This window comes from Girardinichthys multiradiatus, chromosome 13 (genome assembly GCF_021462225.1).
Source record: "Girardinichthys multiradiatus isolate DD_20200921_A chromosome 13, DD_fGirMul_XY1, whole genome shotgun sequence".
NCBI lineage: Eukaryota > Metazoa > Chordata > Actinopteri > Cyprinodontiformes > Goodeidae > Girardinichthys > Girardinichthys multiradiatus.
In genome coordinates, this window is record NC_061806.1 from 15,648,649 (window position 1) to 15,671,217 (window position 22,569).

Below are 22,569 nucleotides of genomic sequence, written 5' to 3' on the forward strand. Positions count from 1 at the left end.
ATAGTCCAGTGGCCTGTTACGATTGGGGAGTCGGTTCAATTGGGGTTACTACATTCTGCCGGCCGGAGTTTGCATTCACAATACAGTTTTGCAAACAGCCCTGACCTTTTGAGTCATATATTCCCCTCCTCGCAACTGAATTCGTTTTCAAAGCCAATGAAATAAGTTTAAAATTATTCAATTTAGATTCAATTTAGTGAAATTAATTTTCATACCAGTGCATTTAATTTCAAATTATGCAAATACAGATTTAGTCTGAGCAATTCAAATTCAGTTTCTGATGACATAAGTTTCTGCCCATATGCTGGGAGTGGCGAGAACGACATCTAGCTCCTGAATCCTAGGAAACATGTCGCTTTTGTGTCCTGAATTGCCAGTTCTTTAAAGCACACCATGTCTTTTTAAATCTTGTTGGCAGGGTTTTTTTCATCTTTTACTCATATACTGTACAGATGTATCCACCAGTCTCCCTTTTCCAGCAAATAATCTAGACAACTTCATTTTTATTGCAAGTACATACCAGCAGTTATGAAATACTTTCATCTGACCATAATTCTATTAGAGCTTTTAACTCGTCCCCCCTCCACATGTGACTGCAAGCTGTTTCTCATGGCAATCTTGTTACACAGATATTCGTGTTAAAATAAGTTTAAATCTTATGAAGGATATGCAGTTTGAAAGCTGTAACTGTTTAAAGTCTTGTCAAACCTCTATATCGGTAACCAGCCAATGTGTATATTTAATGGGTATGTGCAATTTTGGCATCAAAAATTTGCAATGAACAATGTTTAAAAGACTGTGCTTGAATAAATGTGTTTTATTAAACTTTCTTTATCAACTGCACGTCAGTACAGTTTCTGTAGCTTGTAACATAAAAGAAGAGCCTGTTTGTGAATAAAATAATCCATTATGTCTATTATGTTCAGTCAAAGTGCTGACAAATTGCATCTGTGACCCACTGTCACTAGAAAAGGAGCCTCAGGTGTTACTCGCCCTTGTCTGTAGAGCAAATAAATGACAGGAATGAATTGTTGACTGAAAACAGCAATTCTCAAGGTTCATTATTTGCCTAATTTATAGATGATGGTAATGGTCGGCTCTGAATATATATATATTTTTTTTACCGATATGTTTTTTTTTTTTTTTTCTTTTTAAGCCTACATTTATTTTAGATTTCTGCCAATAATTATAAATAAAAGCCATATTTGTAGTTTAAACAATGCATTTTTGATTCCTTGTACAAACATGACTAGATGCTCAACCCAGGACCAAAAAAAGCTTAAAACACATTAAATATACCATTTAATTCAGTTGATATCAGTTAAATATCTGTTAAGAAATAATAAAAGGATATGTTTTAATGAAGTATTTTGTTGCTCTTAAAATAGAAGGCAGTCTATTCTGACACAGCTGCCTTTGCTCAGTTGGTCAAAGGTTCTTGTCCTGCCCCTTTCAAAAAAACTATCCAGTAAGTTTCAAAAGCAGTTACTGAGGATGTTTAGTCTGTACTAAATACACACTTGTACCTGCAATGGACAGCAGTTATTGAAATATTTTTTTTTTCCAAACCTTGTCCTTCCTTGCCCTTGTCCTCTCAACTTAGTGTTCATCTCATTTAGCAACCATCAAAATATGTATATCAATAACAGACTGACAGCTTTCAGTACCCTTTTCAGTACCCTACAGTTGCACAAAGAAAATTGTCTAGAAATTATATATATATATATATATATATATATATATATATATACAAATGTATATATATATATATACATATATATATATATATACAAATGTATATATGTATAAGTAGCCTTCATCAATGCCAATGTAAAATATACAAAATACTTGGTCAAAAAATTATATACAGGGGTTGGACAATGAACCTGAAACACCTGGTTTTAGACCACAATAATTTATTAGTATGGTTTAGGGCCTCCTTTTACGGCCAATACAGCATCAATTCGTCTTGGGAATGACATATACAAGTCCTGCACAGTGGTCAGAGGGATTTTAAGCCATTCTTCTTGCAGGATAGTGGCCAGGTCACTACGTGATACTGGTGGAGGAAAACGTTTCCTGAATCGCTCCTCCAAAACACCCCTAAATGGCTCAATAATATTTAGATCTGGTGACTGTGCAGGCCATGGAAGATGTTCAACTTCACTTTCATGTTCATCAAACCAATTTTTCACCAGTCTTGCTGTGTGTATTGGTGCATTGTCATCCTGATACACGGCACCGCCTTCAGGATACAATGTTTGAACCATTGGATGCACATGGTCCTCAAGAATGGTTCGGTAGTCCTTGGCAGTGAAGCGCCCATCTAGCACAAGTATTGGGCCAAGGGAATGCCATGATATGGCAGCCCAAACCATCACTGATCCACCCCCATGCTTCACTCTGGGCATGCAACAGTCTGGGTGGTACGCTTCTTTGGGGCTTCTCTACACCGTAACTCTCCCGGATGTGGGGAAAACAGTAAAGGTGGACTCATCAGAGAACAATACATGTTTCACATTGTCCACAGCCCAAGATTTGTGCTCCTTGCACCATTGAAACCGACGTTTGGCATTGGCATGAGTGACCAAAGGTTTGGCTATAGCAGCCCGGCTGTGTATATTGACCATGTGGAGCTCCCGACGGACAGTTCTGGTGGAAACAGGAGAGTTGAGGTGCACATTTAATTCTGCCGTGATTTGGGCAGCCGTGGTTTTATGTTTTTTGGATACAATCCGGGTTAGCACCCGAACATCCCTTTCAGATAGCTTCCTCTTGCGTCCACAGTTAATCCTGTTGGATGTGGTTCGTCCTTCTTGGTGGTATGCTGACATTACCCTGGATACCGTGGCTCTTGATACATCACAAAGACTTGCTGTCTTGGTCACAGATGCGCCAGCAAGACGTGCACCAACAATTTGTCCTCTTTTGAACTCTGGTATGTTACCCATAATGTTGTGTGCATTTCAATATTTTGAGCAAAGCTGTGCTCTTAGCCTGTTAATTGAACCTTCACACTCTGCTCTTACTGGTGCAATGTGCAATCAATGAAGACTGGCTACCAGGCTGGTCCAATTTAGCCATGAAACCTCCCACACTAAAATGACAGGTGTTTCAGTTTCATTGTCCAACCCCTGTATATTACAAGATAAATTTGCCAGACATACAGATTTGGGACTGATGGTAAATCATAATTAGTGCCTATGGGAGCATCCATTTCTACAAGTGAAAGCCCAAAGCTATACTAATCTAGAAACACAGGTGCAAGCAGCTCATTTCAATAATGGACGAAGAGGTCTAGAAGGAGCAGGACAAATTAGAGTAAATCACAAACAGGAGTGTGTGAATTAATGACACTCAACTGGGTAATGGCTCATATGAACCTTATTACTTTTGTAGAATAAAGGTCTACCTTTATCAAATAGAGGGGGTCTATTTTCATAATACCTAGCTTTCAAAAACGGTCTTTCTTAAAAAGGTGACCCAGTGCTTCTATAGAATACCTTTTTCTATGAAATTAATTATATGGTTTGATCGATTGATTGATTCTATGGAATAAATATGTAGTGTAGTAGTGCAAGTAAAAAACATGACTATAAAATTTAAAGAACTGCTTCAGTTCTGTTACAGTAGGTAGTGTCTTGCTACTAATGAGTGCTTCCGGATCATCTTAGCTTCTCTTCAGTAAGATAATGTCACTTCAAAGTTGCAGTGGTCCCTGGTCATTTGGTCATTTTCACTTACATAAACTATATTACCGAAAATTTTGGGTCATTGAATTCAGGGGTTTCAATCACTTCCATGGCCACAGGTGTACATAATGAAGTCCCTAGGCATACAGACTGCTTCTACACATATTTGTGATGGAGTGGGTTGCTCTCAGGAGCTCATTATATTTCAGTAAGGTATTGTCATAGGTAATCACCTGCACAATAAGTCCAGTTGTAAAATTTCCTCCTCTAGTCTTTTTTTCTTGGACTCTAGAGCAATTGAGTGACAATTTATGCCTCTTAGTCTGGCATCCAATGGGTATGTCTGGAAATTATGGACAATTTCATGTTCCCAGCTTTGTGAAAATAGCTTGATGGATCATTGCTGTTTCAACTTGACTACACACCAGTTCACAAAGCAAGGTCCATAAAGACAAGAACGATCAAGTTCACAGTGGAGGAACTTGACTAGCCGACACAGAGTCCTGACCTCAGCCAGACAGAACTTTTGAAGACTGGAAGCCAAGCCTTCTCGTCTAACATCAGTGTGTGACCTCATAAATGTGCTCCTGGAGATATGGGAAAAAGAAGTTCAATAAACACAACCCTACCCTTATGAAAAGCCTCCCAGTAAATGCTGAAGCTGTTATAGTTGCAAATGGTGGGCTGGAATCATATCAAACCCTAAGGGTTAAAAATAGAATGTCCCTAAGGTTTGTGTATGTGTGAAGGCAGGGAAGTAAATGCTACTGCTGCTATGAACACTTGAGCATTTCGCACTGAATTTGTTGTTACTAAATAATGCTGCTTTTGACAGTGAATTGTACAGCACAAAGTTTAGTAAGTGTCATTGATTAATGTAAAAACTGTTTTCTAATCCATTAATACATATTCAATAAGACCATGTACAAGAATCGGTAATTTAGTGCTGCTATTTTCTGAAAACTAAATTAAAAAAGTCACATAATCGCACCAAAAGGGACATGGCCAAATGCACAATACCTTTGTAAATCTGTGTCATAATGTTTGAATGATACCCTAAAATGGTAAAATGTGTTTTCCCTATAAAGCTTGAGGTAAATTGGGTTGAAGCCAACTTTCTTCTAGTTTTATTTATTCAGTATTTATTGCATATTTTTACATTAGCAAGCTCTGCTGATACTATGAAGCCTTGCTTTGAATTTATAGCAGTCTTCCTTTAGTCTGTTACTCAGGCTAGAGACTAGGTGTCCCATTGATTGGACCCTGCTGAACTCTGACAGTCAGTCAGGGCTTACCCACTTGGCCAGGTTTACCTGACCCCTCTTGACACTTCACCTTCACTGTTTTGCAGTCAATAACATGATTACACAGGACTTACAATGATTCTGTGGTTGGAAAACAGTTCTTCAAAAATGTTATTGTGATGGTGATTTATATTTAGGTAGATATGCAGACATCCAGCTGTTACAAGATTTCATTTCTTTCTCAGTTTCTTTTAAACAACCCTTTTGAAATTTAAATATAGAACAAAATAGGGTGGAAATGACTATTTTTTGTGGTTTTGCAGACAGAAGTTAAAAATATATATATCAAAGCATTTAAACTTTTGCCGTTATTAAATATTGTTTTAAGACATACAGGTTTAGTTTTATTTTAGATATATGACAGCTTTCATACAAGCAACTGTAACAAAAAGGGATTTGCATAGACTACAATAGACAGGCATTTAAAATCCACCAAAAATTGTGAAACTAACTTAACTAAAGGAAAGAAAAGATTGGACAACTGAATCAAGCAATTCCTGAGTGCAAAACATGCATGAAATTAAACGAAAAATGAAAAATCTAAAACATAAACTGTAGTAGTAGGACTAGACATAGCAATATAGCTAAATGTAAAGAAAGCAATTTGTGATCAAAATCTAAAATACAGGCAACATAAATAGAAAAAATAAATAAAATGAATAGCAATAATATTTATAATATTGATGATAATAATGAAAAATATTAAAGTATTAGTTATTGTATACAGAATAGTTTTATAGTATTTGTAGTTTAAAAGCTAACAATGTATGCTATGGTATTTTTTGTAAAGTATTTGACACAGCATTTTGAGAAAATAAATACTTTGTCCTTGACCTGTTGAGCAATGTGGTTTTTTTTTTTTTGTTTGTTTGTTTGTTTTTTAATACATGTTCTCTGTCAATAGTGTCTCAAATGGGTGTAGCGCAAGGACACAACATGTGCCCAGATCCTGGGATTCCAGATCGTGGGAAAAGAAAAGGCTCTGACTTCAGGTAAACAAGAGTACAATTTGTTCACAACAGCAGGTAATTAAGTATTACCTTCCTATCTGGTTTTGCAAACTTTGCTGTTTATTTTAAAATATGCTCAAGTGCAAAACATTTCCTACTGTCAAATATTTGTAAAACAAACCTAAACAGACAACTATGTAAGTTTAAGCAATTACAGGCACCTTGCTATTTCAGCCACGGCACAGCAATAAACTGCCTCTGGGAGATGGTGACATTACCATAAGGGCTATGGAGTCTTGTTCCCTGTCAAAGCTATTGTCTGTATCAGTGGTCACCTGTAACACAGACAAATGGGTGTCATCTGTGTCCAGCATTTGTGCCATTTTTGCAAATCACAGCCAGTAGGGCTAAAAAAATCTAAATATTTTTCCCTTTTTTCACCAATTAAACATGTTTTCCTGGTCCTCCTACATTTTAACTCCTATATATTCTGTGCTTCATCTGACTGCAGGCGAGGAGCTACAGTGCATTTTTCCTGCGATGAGGGTTATGAACTGCAGGGTTCAAAGAGCATCAGCTGCCTCAGAGTGACAGACAGCTATGTGGGCTGGAGTGATGACCGGCCTATCTGCAGAGGTAAGCTTCGACATGTCATGTCTATGCACGTATGTAATAAAAGTAGACTGAACATGACCTTTATTCATAGTTGTGCACTCTGGTTCTCAGCTCATGTTTGCTTATAAGGCTGCTGCTGTGGGTGTGTAGTACCTTTGCTTTTCTCAATATGCAGTTCTCACCAGTTTGTTGTGACTTGCCTGAATTTGACCTTTACCCAGCATTATTTGCTTTCTGTTGCTTAGCCATGCATGTATGCCCATCAATCATGTCTATTTCCCTTGTGACCTTTTGATAACAAGTGATTTATTTGAATTTTATGTGTTTTGACATCCATGCAGTTTTTCAGTATCTGGTTTTGAGTGCATTCTTTCTAAAACAGTATTATGGATTAAACATTAAAGTGTTTTAATGTAACTTAAACTTAGTAGCTAATCACATATCTGCAGTGTACTCCAGGAATTCTATGCAGTCTGGATAAAAGATGGAATTTATTTTTAAAAAATCCAGGCTTTGAAAAAGGTAATAAAATATGTAAAGTTTTTTTAATTTCATCCCTTCTGTCCCTGATATCATTCATAAGTCATGTCTGTACACCCGTCCGTTCATCCATCTGTCCCGCCATCAATTTTGTCCCTCTAGCCATCTGTCCTTCTGTCTTTGCATTTGTTTGTCCATTAATATCCTTGTCCATCCATCCATCCATCCATCCATCCATACATCCATGCAACTGTCCTCCTCTCTTTCCATTTGTTTGCCCACTAGTATGCTTCTGTATCTATCTATTTATCCCTCCATTCTGTCATCTAGTCAGCCAGGTAGCCATTTAACCTTCCATCTCTGTTTTTCCATCAGTCATACATCAATTTGTGCATTGTCATCTTTCCATCTATAAATCTATTCTTCTATCACAAATCCACCCTTTTGTTCTTGTGTCATTCTATACTCAATCAATGGATTGACTGAGTATAGAAGAATAGATGGATGGTCTTAAATATGGAGAATGGTCTTTCCTTCCATTTGTTTGTCCATTTACATGTTTTGCATCCTTCCATCCATCTGCTAAGTGGTTCCATCCATCCATCCATCCATCCATCCATCCATTATTCTATTTCTATTTATGTATTTGTATATTACTCATAGTTCTCGCTATCCTTCCTTGCTAACAACCTGTGGCTTTAGCAGCTTCCACATGTAAGCCTGACAATAGCAGAAGTATCTGCCATAAATCTACTGGAAATTTTGTACTTTTACTTTAAAGTTGAGCTAAAATGGATTAAGAAACCTGATAGTTTAAGTTTTAAGTTTTTAGCTTGGACCTCTTTATTACTCTGCTTTTCAAAAGGACAAATTTATGCTGATTAAGTGTTAAAGTGTTAATATGGGTTAATAATCTAATTATAAATGTGTGAAGATGAAAAACAAAACAAAGTATGGCTTTGAATATTCAGATCAAATATCAAAAACTAGAGTACAAAAATCACAGCTTAGTGTTTTAGGATGTTACTGAGTAGATCTAAAACTGCATGTCTATGTTGTTGGACTGCCAAACACATTTAATAGAAAATTAGAAATGAATGAATAAATTAATTAATGTAATATTTTACACATTCACTGAATGTACTTACATCCTTAGAAACATTGTTATGAGAAGGACAAGTCTCAAAAATCAAACAAAATAATTCATTAAAAGGTTTTCTGCCTCAGTGAAAACAAAAACAGTTTCTGTTTAGATGGCGAAAATGAAGCAAAATTGTTTTTTTGTTTATTTTGTGAAGTATGGTAGTGCTTTTTGCTCTGACTGTTGAAGCTGTCATTTTGAAGTTCAATGAGGAAGTTTTGATGTTCATTGATGAAAAGCTGATATAACCAGTGTATGCTTGAGAATCCACTAAATGAATCTGGGTTTTAAAGGGAGTATCATGAATATGGTGCTAGTTAGTCTTGGTCCCGTCTGAGGCTTTGTCAGAGACATTTCAGAAAATAGTAATAGTTTATGGTATAGTAGAGTGTAAGGATCGTGTGCTGACAGTTTTCTTCCTACAGCATCCATAATGTGAGACAAATGTGTTCTGGAGAGTGTCTTGTTTCAACCTAGTGCAACGTTTTTATGCTGCACTGTTGTTCATCCTCACAATGTTTAAATAAAGATAATGAAGATCTGTGTCCAAAATAACATCAGTCATCATTATGTGTAAAAGAGCTGTCATTAACACCTTGACCTTTCCATTTATATGTTATTTTGTTTTATTTCTTGTAGTTGTAATCAGGTTTCTGCAATGTTCAAAAAGAAGTAGACTAATTGCTCAACATATTTAAAATCAGTTCTGTTATGCAGGGGTATATATCCTCAGGATGAGTACTGCTTGGTTATTATAAATACTTGAAGACGTATACCTTTTGAACTTTGTCACATTTTGTCGTATTAAAGCTAACTTCAAACTCACTTCTACAAACCTCAGTAATGTAATAATTCAGTGCAGAGTCGACACCACATTTTACTTTTCATGCTGAGTATAGCATGCACATAGTGTGTGATATTCACTGTTAGTTTTCTGTCAAGCATGGTGCATTGGATATTGTTATTTGTCTCATCTGACCAGAGCACCTTTTCTCTCATGTTTACTGTGTTCCCTAAATGGCTTGTGGCAAACTCCAAATGGAAGTTTTCATAATTTTCTTTTAACAATGGCTTTATTCATGCTACCTTTACACAAAAGCCAGACAAGAAGTCAGACAAGAGCAGCCAGGAGGCCTGTGCTTCCCTGATTAATACTCTTCTTCCCAGGCCTGTCAGTTTAGGTGGATGGCCATAACTTGGTATGGTTGCAGCTGTGTCACCCTTTTTCCACTTTTGAATGATGGACTGAAAAGTGCTCAATGTGATGTGCAATTCTTGGGAATTTGTTTTATATCCTAAACTTAAAAGACCCCAACCCTGCTCTAAACTTCTCTTCAACATTATTCCTGACCTGTCTGGTGTGTTCTTTGGTCTACATGATGTTTGTTCATAACTGTTTTCTAACAAACCTCTGGGGCTTCACAAAACTAATAATAATAATAACTTAGACTTTATTGATCTCACAATGGAGAAATTATCCTCTGCATTTAACCCATCCTTTAGGGAGCAGTAGGCTTCCATTGTGCGGTGCATTCAGGTGGTAAGGATCTTGCTCAGGGACCCATAATAGTAGGCTGTGGGATTCGAACCAGGGCACTTGTGGCCTGTCCAGGATGCAAATGCCATGCTCTCCAACCACTAGGCCACCAGTTTCCATTCTGCAGAATTTATCAAAAAAATTTTGTAATTATGTGTCTTCTGATATACATTTTCGTACTGCAATTATGTTTTTTTTGTATTAAATAGGACTGAATAAACATACAAGCCACACTTTTCAGATTTCTTCTAAATCTTTTTTTTAGAAATTTATAAAAATATTTCCACTTTGTAATTTTACTACCTTGCGTGGTTCTATTACATACAATCCTAATAAAATACATTGAAGTTTGTGGTTGTAACATGACAAATTATGACAAAGTTTAGTGAGTTTAAATATTTTTCAAGGTTCTGTATTATGATTACTTCTAGCACTCCTTCTCTTCGCCCAATTGTTGTTGGACTGTTCTCGGTATGCTCTTGCAAGGACCCAAGTGAATTATAAAGCCAAAGACTGGCCCACACTGTGACATTTCAAAAATCGTACAGGACTCTGCAATCTCCAACTGATAGTGACTCAAATCAAGCTGCATGAGGGGAGAATCCAAAATGCATGACTTGTTGCTGCAGCAGAATTGCATCAGACAGATTTGACAGAAATATCGGTCCATCAATAATTGGATAGCAAGTTACAGAATTTATGGCACTTATTGTTACTCTGAAAAAAGGGAGAGGAGGAGGATGGAAAGCACACAGTGTTGAAAGCGCTCGTAAACGTCTGTTGCAGCAGCAGACACACTGAACGTTTGTTTTTGGTCAGGAAAGCACAGTTTTTTTGGGATAATATGTATGTCACAGAGAACAACTGCAGAACACGAATTTAGGCTCTTTACCAGAGAATTTCCTTCACAATGAATAATTTTGGCTAAAACAGCCTATAATCGCACTTTGTGAACCCATCTTTAGTAACTCAAACTAAGGAATTATGCATGTTTTATCCTGTCTTTGTTACACATTGTGGGGAAGAGCTGAAAGGTGATGATCAGATCCTTGTGAATGTTGTACAAACCCATTCAATAAATTTGAATAGTATTGATGACTTCATTTATTTCAGTAATTCAAGAAAAGTAAAAAACCATTATATAGATTAATCACACAGACTGGTGTTTACAAGTCTTTATACTTGTTAATTATGATGATTTTCTGCTTACAGCTAAAGAAAACACAACATGCATGTTTTGTAGGCAGAATGAGTAGCACGTTTGTCAGAGCGAGAGCAGTATCAGCAATTTATTTTTTTCCTTATGAAGAGTATTTGAAATAGGTCAACATTTCTTAATCAGTGCTCAGACCCCACCATTCAGCCACTTTTGTTGGAAAATGTAATCTGTAATTGTTCAAATAGACACAGTTCACATGCAACCCAAGCCTCTGCATGGCCTGTTTAGTTATCTGTATTGCTTAAAACCGGGGAGGGGGGACATTTCTCCTGTGCACATATAACAGGAATTAATAAAGCTTTTGTCATTATGTCAATTTAAAAAAAAAAAAACATTTTCTTTGATCATGTTGCGTTTGAACTGTCTTTAACCAAACATTTGCCTCTTTATGTCTGCTGTCTTGTAGCACCAATGTGTGGCGGTCACTTAAAAGGGCCCAGTGGTGTCATCACATCTCCTAATTATCCCGTTCAGTATGACAACAATGCTAACTGCACTTGGATCATCACAGCAACAGACACATCTAAGGTAATACTCACTTAAAATGAGATCCAAGCTGAAACCAGTTAGAATTTTAAATCAACTTTTGACTTTTTTTTTCTGTGAAAATATTGATTTGTGCTTTCAGCTGACAGATAGCAAAGACAAACTAAGTAATTGAACTGTACCAGTTGGAGAAGAGGATGCGGTTCACAAGACTCATTTTAGGGTTTTGACAGTTAATACAGACACTTAGGGGTCTGTTCAGCAGGCCATGTGATCAAGTGAAATGTACAGATAAAGAAATTAAAGGAGAAGTGACTGGATGTGAGCCAACAACAGACGGAGCAGGTTGTTAGAATTACCTGTGGTGGCACAAAGAGAGTGAATTGGACAGCAGAATAATGGAACGGTTTTAAGAGCATGCTTAGAAGAGAACATGAAAGTCTCATAGTCCTTGTATTTAGACCATTGACTTTGGAGTTGTGTTTAAAGTCATTCAGCTGCTCTTCTGCCAAATATCCCTCTCTAAACCGAACAACGTAGTTTTACAATTGGTTCTCTTTTTTCACTGCACTGAGTGAGAGAGGCTGTGTGACGTGAGAGGCAAAGAAAGAAGGCAAGTCAGGAACAATACACTTCCACCAATGCCCAACCTCTGTTTGCAGCTATAGAAACACACGCTGTATACCCAGCAGGCTGCACATGGAAACAGATCCTGGTATTTTAGGCGGCCTCTTGCTTTGTGTAGTTCAGATGAAGATGGAACGAGGCTGTTCTTTCTGTTTACAGATGTAATGAGCTTCTATTCCTGTCGGTCTGCATAGACCCAGCCAGGGGAGGTGTTAGCTAAGGGGGAGAGGGATAGGACATGACAATAATTCCTCGAGGCCTAAATTCAGCTTCAAGACAAATACAGGTTGATGTTGGAGTTCTTGAAGATACCGAAAGTTTCTTTTTGAAGTCTTTCAGATGTTAAAGCACCATTGTTTTCTATTACAAAACACCATTTGAGATTTTTTGAGGTTTCAGATTCTTGTTTGTTTTTAGCAAAGTAGCAACATGCAGCTATCTATTTGGTTTCAAGACCTTAATGCAATATGAAACGAATATACTGTAAAGCATCAAAAAGTGTTCAGCTCTATGTAGAACTATTTAAAGAATATTAAATGATGCATCTTGAAAGATTCTTTTGAAAGCCTTTCTGTTCAGAGCCATTGCAGCATGGGAATGAAGTGAAATACTATGAATGTTTTGTTAGATGTTGTGACCAGCTAATATCTGTCCTTTTTATATATTTAAGGCCATTACACTTTACAAGGACTAGCAAAAGTACTCATGCCCCTTATAATGTATCAGTTAGGACACTTTGTAATCAATAAAATTTAATGTGTTGGATAAACAATGCATAACTATCAAGTGGAAGAAAAACAAAATATGTTTTTTTGGATTCAATACTTCATTGAACCACCAATTACAGCTTTTAGTCTTTTGTGGCATGGCAGGACATTTCCTTTCACTTCAGAATTTGTCTCTACTTTGTACTGAAAGGCCTCATTAAATCCCAATAAAACACTCACTAAAGTTTGTGGTTGGAATGTGACAAAATTGAGGAACACTCTCTTAAGGATTTGTCCTAACAGCACGGCCTTTTACACAATAATAAACAAAAAATCATCAACATGCACAGTATTCTAAATTTAAGCTTGTTATGGTTCCCTTTCACACTTTCAGTTTGGGCTGTTTCTCATAACTGCCTCATTGCTAAGTGTTTTTTTTGTTGTTGTTTGTTTTTCCATTTGCGTTTTTTTATCCTCTTGACTTTACCTGTTGGCTGACAGATGGGAGATGAGTTTGTAGTATGAAACTCTATTTATCGAGCAATCTGATCTATTTTGGCAACACATCATCAATCTTTTTTCTCCACCTTGGCAATTTTCATTACCCACAAAGTTTAACATAGTACAGAATGCAATTTGCATTTATATAAGCTTTTTCATTAGGCCTTGCTCTCTCACCCTTCTGAAAATATTAGGAATTTGTCGGAAATCAGGAGCACCCAATATAATCTAGGAGACAAAATATTCTTCTGTTTTTTTGTTATATGCCTATCAGGTCTATTATTCTATCTCTTGTTACTGGTTTCTGCTATTGGTTAATTAATGTGTTCATCCATGCTTAGTATAACGGTGTTGAGGATGATGTGCTGTGTTTTACGCTCAAAAATCTACCATCTAATATAAAAATATTTCCTAACTTTTTGTAAGCTTTTAAAAAAGGTACAGTGCCCTGCAAAATATTCCAACCCCTTGTACATTTAGACATTTCTTTAATATATGTTATTAAAGTTTTGTGATAAACCAGCACAAAGTAGTTAATAATTGTGAGGGGAATGGTAAAGTGTAAATTATTTTCTATATTTTTTACAGATAAATTGTTTTACAGCCTATAACAGGATTTCTTTTAGAATTTTGCCCCATGTTTCAGCTGCAATCATCTTCTCATCCAATCTGAGTAACTTCCCTGTCCCTGGTGAAGGTGATGTGTGTTGTTAGGTGATGTGTGTTGTTAGATGTCCCTGAGCATTTTACTTGTAGGCCAAGTTCAATTTTGGTGACAACTCAGCAGCAGAGTAGTAATTCTCCTTTTAATTTTGGATGATGGATTTAACATTACTGAGATATTAAAAGCTTGGCATATTGTTTTATAACCTAACCCTAAACTCAGTGACATGCGATGGGGTTCATGACTGGTGAGGCGCAAACTCCTCTAGAGTCAGATGCATAAATAGATGGCCTGTGATTCCTGTTTTGTTTTATGTATGATAAGAAATCAAATATTTAATTAGTGGGAGAGAATTCATTGGGACCATATTCAAAATGAGATGTAGAAAAGCATACTTAATGAGTCATCTGTTTTATAAGACAAACTAGGATTGTATATGCAAAACAAATAAAATAAAAATAGAAACCCAAACATTGTCCAAAAAAGAAGGGAATTAGTTGCACAGCTGCATCATAGGTGTCCACTGAAATGTGTCTGAAAAATATTCAAATGAGACTCTTGAATGATGGATTGATGGACGGGGGCATCGGGAATCACAGATGGAAGGAGGTCTCTTCTCTGCACCTGATCTCAGGATCATTCAAGCATCTGTCAGTAATGTCTCTCTGGGCGATATCTCTGCTGTTGTTTAGGTGATCAAGCTGACATTTGAGGATTTTGACCTGGAGAGAGGGTACGACACCTTGACGGTGGGTGATGGTGAGCTTGTGGGGGACCAGAAGACCATTTTCCACGTGTGAGTGCCTCCTCTTTGACCTTCATCTTTTATGCCTCTAATTTTTCCTTTGTTTTTATTTGCCCTTTGGGATACAAGTGATTTCTGCTCTGCCAAATGTGTTTCAGTGCTGTTCATCCTGTTCTCTCTTTATCTTTGTTCTGTGTTGTAGCACTTGCTATTACTTTTCCTGTACCGCCTCACACCCAGCAGTAGCCCACTCTCTTCCTTTGCCCCTAGCACTTATTTCTCATCGGTACAGTTTCTCCTTTATTTCATCAGCAGATGATGCAGTAGGGTATTAAAAATACATGTTGCACTACATTGTCAATCATGACTCTTTCCAGTACTAAAAACAGTGCAACAGCAATGTAGTGCAGCTTTGCAAACAGCATATTAAAGCCCCCTCATGGAGTTCGTACCAGCAGATATTCCATTCACAGGATGTTATTATTAATTGTGCTGAAATTTATCATCTTAATAAAGTTTTTATTGATCAGTTTTTATTTGAGGTTGCCTGACTGTTGGGAGTCAGGAGGAAAGAGGATAAATGTAACAGAAGTTTATGAAGGGAGTATTGTCAGATGTGTGAATTGCTTCCACAGTTTAATATTTGTGTCTAGATAGGCATCCAGTTACCACACAAAACGTTTGCTCACAGCAGACAAGTTATAGTGAAGAGCTTTCTTGCTTCCATAAACCTCTTCAGAGCATGAAAACACAGTTAATAATTTTGTCATGGCATTCTTGCACCCAAAAAAGTAGGAGTTTTGGTGCAGCTATCGGTTCTATTAAACCCATGACTACAGTTTTGTAGAGAAGAACTTTGCAATGTATTATATTCTTTGACTTGATGTCAGATTCATGAGACTTCACCACATCAAACCTTGTTGTTGTTTTAAGCCAGACAACCTCTTTGTTACTATGTAAAGTTAATAGTCTGCTAGGATCATTTTCCAAACTACTACAAGACGTGGAAAAACACAAGAGCATAACATCTTTGATGCAGGGTTGTCAAACTCCAGTCCTAGAGAGCCGGTGTCCTGCACCTTTTAGATGTGTCCCTGGTCAACATAGCTCAATCAAATGGCTAAGCTGCCTCCTCAGTATGCAGTCAAGTTCTGCAGATTCCTGCTTGTGAACTAATTATTTGATTCAGTTGTGATGAACCAGAAACAATTTTAAAAATTGCAGGACACCAGTTCTTGAGGACTTGAGTTTGACACCTGTAGCCTGATGCAAATAAATGGTTTTACTCCCTTCTGGATGGACTTATAGCACACTGAGTTAGCAGAGACACAGCCAACAGCCTACACCAGCACTACTTCTTATAGTAACATTCTTTTCGTTACTATGTTATATATACTACATGGCAACACATTTATTTGCTCCTTTGTGAATGTATAGATGTTCAAAATCTGCTATTGTAGGGTTGTATCCCACAGACTTTGAATATTTTCAGTTTTAGTTTTTTTACATTTCTGAAATCTCGCTCGTTGTGATTATTTGCTCTGAGTATTCCTTAGCTTTTATGACATCCACAAGGAAACAATTACTGATAATAAACCCACAGATCCTCACTTGAAAAAAATCTAAACTTTCTCTTTAAGTGGGCCAACATTAAGTATACTGGAGTGTACTATGATATACAAAGATAAATGAAAACACTTCAAAAATGTGACTGGACAGGTGGTTGTAACAGGAAATAAATTGATTTAGAAATATTAAAGTAGTAAACAAACCATAAATAGTTAGATTCTTTTGTTGTTTTAGTTTCAGCTTTATGCTGAGGCATGCAACATGAACTCATGTTACATTTAGAATTTAGTTCCTGAAATATAAACTGGAAAAGGATGGGAGTTGCAAGTGCAACCTTATTTCCTAGGAGCTACTAAATATTTTTCCCCCTCCGACATGTTGAAAAAAAATACCAAACATACTTTTTTAAAAGGGTAAAAATTAAACATAAAACAAACTTTGCCAGACACAACCACTCAGTTCTCTACTCTCTGTATTCCATCACTAAAATTAGAGCCGTTAATCACTTACTCTGCGGCTATATGCTTCCTAATTAGAGCTGGGTGGAATTACTATTCAAATAGGATTAAATTACTTCTGTGACATTAACTGATCTTGCCTTCATTTTCCACTTTCTTGTCCCCAGCTGTTTTGCATAAAGGCTTTGAAATTTCTCAGGTTGGAGTTTCTCATAAGAGCTTTAAAGTTCACTAGTTTTGTATGTAACCTAAGCTTTAATATTTTTCTTTGGTAGTCGAAAGGATGCAAGAACAATGAGTTCTTGGGCTATTAAAGTTACAGCAATTTCATAATAAAATAACTGTCACTGAAATACATTCACATCTTATACATCATTCTGTCTCAATTTGTGTATTTGACCTAACTATGGAAAAAAATATGTGTTAATCATTTTGCAGCCTTTCTGGTACGACAACGCCAGACCTTGTGGTGAGCACTAGTCACCAGATGTGGCTAAACTTCAAAACAGATGATACCAGTGGCTCCCTTGGATTTAAAGTCACCTATGAGGGTAAGGATGGATGTCTTTAGGATTGATTAGCATCACTAAACAGTCAAACTGTGTTTAGCTTGATTGTTTGGCCTGACTAAGGTTTCCAAAAATTCAATACCAGGTCATTTATTTAAAAAAAAGTGTGTATTAGTTTACATTAAAAAAAACTGACAACTTTGAATAATATTTTTTTTTTGTTTCATGTTTATTTTCCACCCTTAAACATTTAATTTTCATCTACAGCCACGGGGAAAAGATATTAAGACTATTAACACTATCATTGGAAAACTATGTGCATATTAGCTTCTTCTATCAGACTTAAGAGAGAAAATAGCAACCAGGTGCTTCTGGTTAAGCACTTGATCATTTTATCATCAGTGTGACCGCCTTTATAAAGGCAGGGCTTCTGACACTTCACTGCTCTGAAGAGAAAAAGGAGAAAGAACATAACCAGTGGCCTTAGGATAGGAATTGTTTCTGCCCAACAATCCAGAAAGAGTTATAAGGCATTTTTAAACAATGTCAAGTCCAAAACCCTGAAGTGAGAAAGAATATTGAAAGGCAGGAATGAATGTCCCTCCAAAATCTATCCAATGTCAGACTCTGCAATGATCAGAGAAAAATCCAACAGCTCCACCTCAGACTCTGGAAAAGAGAGAACTTGTAAGACATGTTTGTTAGGAGAAACAAATGTGAGGGCATCTGTCCCAACAGCTGAAGTTTGGCAAAAACCCAGTAAATATGATTCACAGTAATTCCTGCAGAGAAAATAATCAGGATGTTGAAATGACATATGCCCCTTTTCCACTGGCTCGATTTGGCCCTACTCAACTCCACTCGGCTCGCTTTGCGAGTGTTTCCATTACAGTTTTTTCCATACCGGTACCTACTTTTTTGGTCACTGCTCCTGAGTAGGTAGGACCGGGGCTGAGTAGAGACTACAAGTGACGTGACCAAAATGCTTTTCACTGATTGGAAGTGGGAGAAGGTGAAATTAGAAGGTTTACGTTGAGACAGTGCAGGGAAAAGTTAATAAAACTTAAGAGCAACTACAATAATATCAAGTGCCACAGTGGCCGGAGCGGGTCAAACATGTAATTTTACCATTTACAGATCATAAAGCATGCCTGAAGGCTGACAGAAAAGAAAAAGGACAAATCAGCTTTCTCAATTACACGCAGGCAGAGCGCTGTATGTAATAACATCCTAAACCAGCTGTTTACACATAACATTTGTTGTTCAGAGGCAAAAACATTTTCCCCAAAACACACAAAACAAAACCACCATGAAATGTGTTTGGTTCGGAAATTTATTTATGGTCCTTTAGCTAACCAGCATCTACAGGAGGAGGGAGCAGGCAGAGAGCAGCTGCCCGTAATCAGACTGCCTGCCCTGGATCAAATGGGAGAAAAGCCCCCGTGAATCCGCAGAGCACGAATATCCAGCCTACAACTAACTTTACACGGTTTTGCTCTTTAAAGTCCTTGTGCTCGTTATTGCCATGGCTGAAACAAAACCTTCCTCAGAAAGCCCAAACTTCTCTGTAACTTCTCCAGGCAAACTATGGAGCTTCACTATCCAGACAGTAGCGTCTCTCTTCTCTGCTTCTCATGCCACAGTTCCCTCACATCAGAAAGCCTGAGCCTTATTTTATAAGTTCTGGCTGGGCTGTAGCTGTTTTTATCATTTCACGCAGATTACTTTAATGTGACAATGTAACACAGTAACGTTAAAAGCAGCACAGCGCTCTACACTCCTGGCTGGATGCGGGGCTTCAGTTGCCATAGCTTCAGCTGTTGGAGGGTCAGTGGAAACACAACAGTTACTGTACCGAGTAGAGCGAAACTGTGTGGTACAGAGTCGTGCTGCCTAAAACGAGCCAGTGGAAAAGAGGCAGTAGTCAAATTCCAAAACTCAACCAAATGAATCTGCTGTAAATCTCAATATTCTGAGGAAATGTTGTCCAAAGCGCTCCTGAATAAGTTGATAGACTGATAAAGGCCTATATAAACTACTTCAAGTGATACATGCTAAAGGTGGGTTTACAATGAACCATTCTTTAGAAAACATTGTGAGCCAGAATGTTTATGTGGATGACTGTTTTATGAAAGGACCATGGGGAGGGTGATGCCACGATTGTTACTGCTCAATCCACCAAGCGTGGCAGTGACAGCCCCAGAAAAGTTACTGCAACCACGGGTTAGAAGGGTTTGCAGCTCAAGGTTGTTTTTTCCTAATACATTAGCAGTTTTGGACACTTCCATTTTCAAATGACTGTAAAAGCTGAGATAATCATAACTGAAGCCTATTTTTCCTTTCTTTCAATTTAACAAGCTTGAGTTTAGGTCCCAAAATGTATTGAACAGAGAGGCACTGTTTTTTGAGTAATTAAACCTTTCAGCATAATAAAAAAAAAGATCCTTGTGATTAAAGACCTTTGATCTCCACTGGCCACATTCATAGAATATAATGAAAATTTACAACTTAGAACTTCAAACGTAACACAGGCCCAATGGATCTCTTAGAACCTGACAAAAAATTTCTGTTGGGTTTAACACTCTTTGGCAATAATAAGTTATAAACTGATTTTTATTCATTACTAGCATCATGTTTTATACATTGACCATTAATGAGTTCAGAAACAGCCAGATGGACTTTTAATTCATTAGTATCAGATATATTTTCCCCAGTGCTTCATTCCAGGGTCTTTACTCATAATTGTCATTATGTCTTGTTTGCATAATGTAATACAATTTATCATATAAGCTAATGTGAATGTGTTTTTGTGAAAAAGTGAGAGCCTGAGTATATGAATTGTGTATCCACTGTTACTGTATGAGGTTTCTACCGGAGGCTTTATTTCATTGTGTAGGTCTGCTATTCTCTCTGAAGCACAGCAAGTGTTTTCCTTGGCCAAATGTTCATATTTTATCAGTAAAAATAACAGAGAAAGTGGAGCAGCATATTGAACAAAAGTGTAATTAAAACAATGAGTTCTACCTAATGAAGGGGGAAGAAACACTTTGGAACACTTCACCTCTTAGATAGGAGCAGCCAAAATCTGATTAGCATTTTCAATTACTTGTATTTTAAGCCTGATCATCAGGTTTAGTTGCAAATACAGTCAAACCAGCATACTCAACTTCCTATGGATTTCAGTGAACGTCACTTCACTAAAATGTAGAGACCTTTAGCCTCTTTCCGTCTGAAAATGTAATGCTTACAAAGATGATAGGTGTTAATGCAGGTAAGCAAGTTTATAGGAGAGTCAACCGCCTTAAAACTTTATAATAACAGTGAAGGAGAGTGATTTGATTTGGCAGTATTTATATCTTAGAACAACTTCTAGTACCATGCATAAAATATTAGGCATAAAGAAAACATAATTTTTTTTCCCTTTTTTTAATATTTTTACAAGTGTGAACTTATTTATAGGTGTTGTTTTGTTTGAGATGTGACTTCTTTAAAAACTTACACTTTCCCTCAGGATCACCCCAAAATTCATCCTCCATGTTAACGTGACTACCATGCTGCCCCTTAAATGAGACCATCTTAGGATAGTGATACCTCCAAATGGCGGCAAACTCAGAATCTGTGTTCTAAATGATGATGATCATAAGGGTTGAGCATGAATGTTTGTCAAGACTTATCCCTGGTACAATTTAAAAACATATTAGGCCCCGCCATCTTTTCCTAGATGGATAAACTAATTCGCTGTGTGCTCAGATGCCTCGATAGTATGCCTCAGCAATTCTTTTTGCAGTCTTCAACTACAGGAGAGTAGAAGAAGAGTGGGTGAAACAAGATGGGTATTAATGCAAGTAGGCAGGTTTAAAGGAGAGTCAAACACTTCAGAAGTTATAATAACAGTGAAGGAAAGGGTTTGACTCAGCTGTATTTTTTTAAATCTTAGAGCAACCACTTGAAACGCTTGAGTGTGTTGACTTTATATTTAACACAGCTGAGTAAAATAGAGGTAGATCTGTTGACAGATGGATATAGTCCAAATATTTTTTTCAAGTGCTTGATTCTGTGCTGTTATTTAATTTAATTGGTCCACTAATAAAGCACAAAAAAAACAAAAAAAAAACAATCTCAGTTATACCAAGGCACTGTAAAAATAAATTGTGAATACATTTTGCAAAATAAATGTAAAGGGAAAACAATCAACAATAATATCTATCAGCTAGAAGCCATAAAATGGAAAGAGTTTTTAAAACTTACGAACAATAGAAAACATGCCGGCTATCACACCAATTAAAGGTCAGTGCACTGTTTCATACCTAATCAGAGCATAAAGCCTGTTTAAAGAAATTAGCTTTTAGAGCTTATCCATTTATAGACCAGCAGTCTGATCATGACTTCTGAGACAATTTCACTTAAAACATTATAATGTTCTCCGGATTTAGGCTGTGACTGAAAAACCCTATCATGGTTTTTTTTTGTTTAGCTTGGACCTAGAAACTTGCAAAACGAGTTCAATAAGGTCCTCAGTTTCTTTGTTTTAAATAATGTTAAGGTGCAAAAATGTAAGGTGTAGCTTCTACAAGATTAATGAGTCATTGTATGCACTACTGGGTCATACCATAAACCAAAGTTATTGTGTTATAAATAGCCTTTACAGATTACTGTGTAGTTGCTGATGATGGGTTGATGTAAAATATGACAGGAAAATTGTTTCTCATCTCTACCTTTTTGTTCTAACTATAAGGTGATGTTTTGAGTGATGTGCCAGTGACATCAAATTTTTATGATAAATTCAATTACATTTATAGAAAGGAAACATTGGTAAAATATTTCAAGAAGTAAATTTATGCCACTGAAATGAACAGTTGTTGATATACATGGACATAAATTTCACTAAAAAGGCACTTCCAGACTACTCTTTTGCTCTCTTTTTTGATGTAGAAGGGGAGCTCTGGCACTTAAACTAACTGCTGCTACAATGGCCAGCAACACAGACAGCAGCAGAAAATCTGATGTTCCTTTAGATATATTTCAGTCACTGTCACAGAGAGATGAGGCAGAGTTAGGAGAAGAAAGTCAGCGGTCATCAGATGGCAGAGCACAAGTACTGCATCGTGCTGAAGGCCAATTTGACCAGAGTCTATTTTTGCCAGATGCCGAAGCACAGCCGGAGTCAATATGCATGAATACCACACCAACAGGAAATAGATGAGCACTATATCTGGATTTCTAAATAATTCACTAAAGACGGACTAAATCTCGCTATACAAATAACTACACACGTATTTATATATACACGTGTATATTTTAACAATTGTTTACACTAGATCAATTATTTCAATTACTGGCCTATACATTTAATAAGGCCTTCTAA

At 36.8% G+C, this 22,569-nt stretch overlaps 1 protein-coding gene across 1 annotated transcript in view; it reads left to right on the top strand.

The window, feature by feature from the left end:
* Nucleotides 1–22,569, top strand: part of csmd2 (CUB and Sushi multiple domains 2) — a 358,433-nt gene that overhangs the window by 181,725 nt on the left and 154,139 nt on the right. Inside the window, exons 8-12 of the mRNA XM_047382994.1 lie at nucleotides 5,901–5,988; nucleotides 6,458–6,582; nucleotides 11,345–11,466; nucleotides 14,616–14,719; nucleotides 17,134–17,246. Of these exons, the coding sequence (XP_047238950.1) occupies nucleotides 5,901–5,988; nucleotides 6,458–6,582; nucleotides 11,345–11,466; nucleotides 14,616–14,719; nucleotides 17,134–17,246 (552 nt within the window). The remainder of the gene's footprint in view (nucleotides 1–5,900; nucleotides 5,989–6,457; nucleotides 6,583–11,344; nucleotides 11,467–14,615; nucleotides 14,720–17,133; nucleotides 17,247–22,569) is intronic.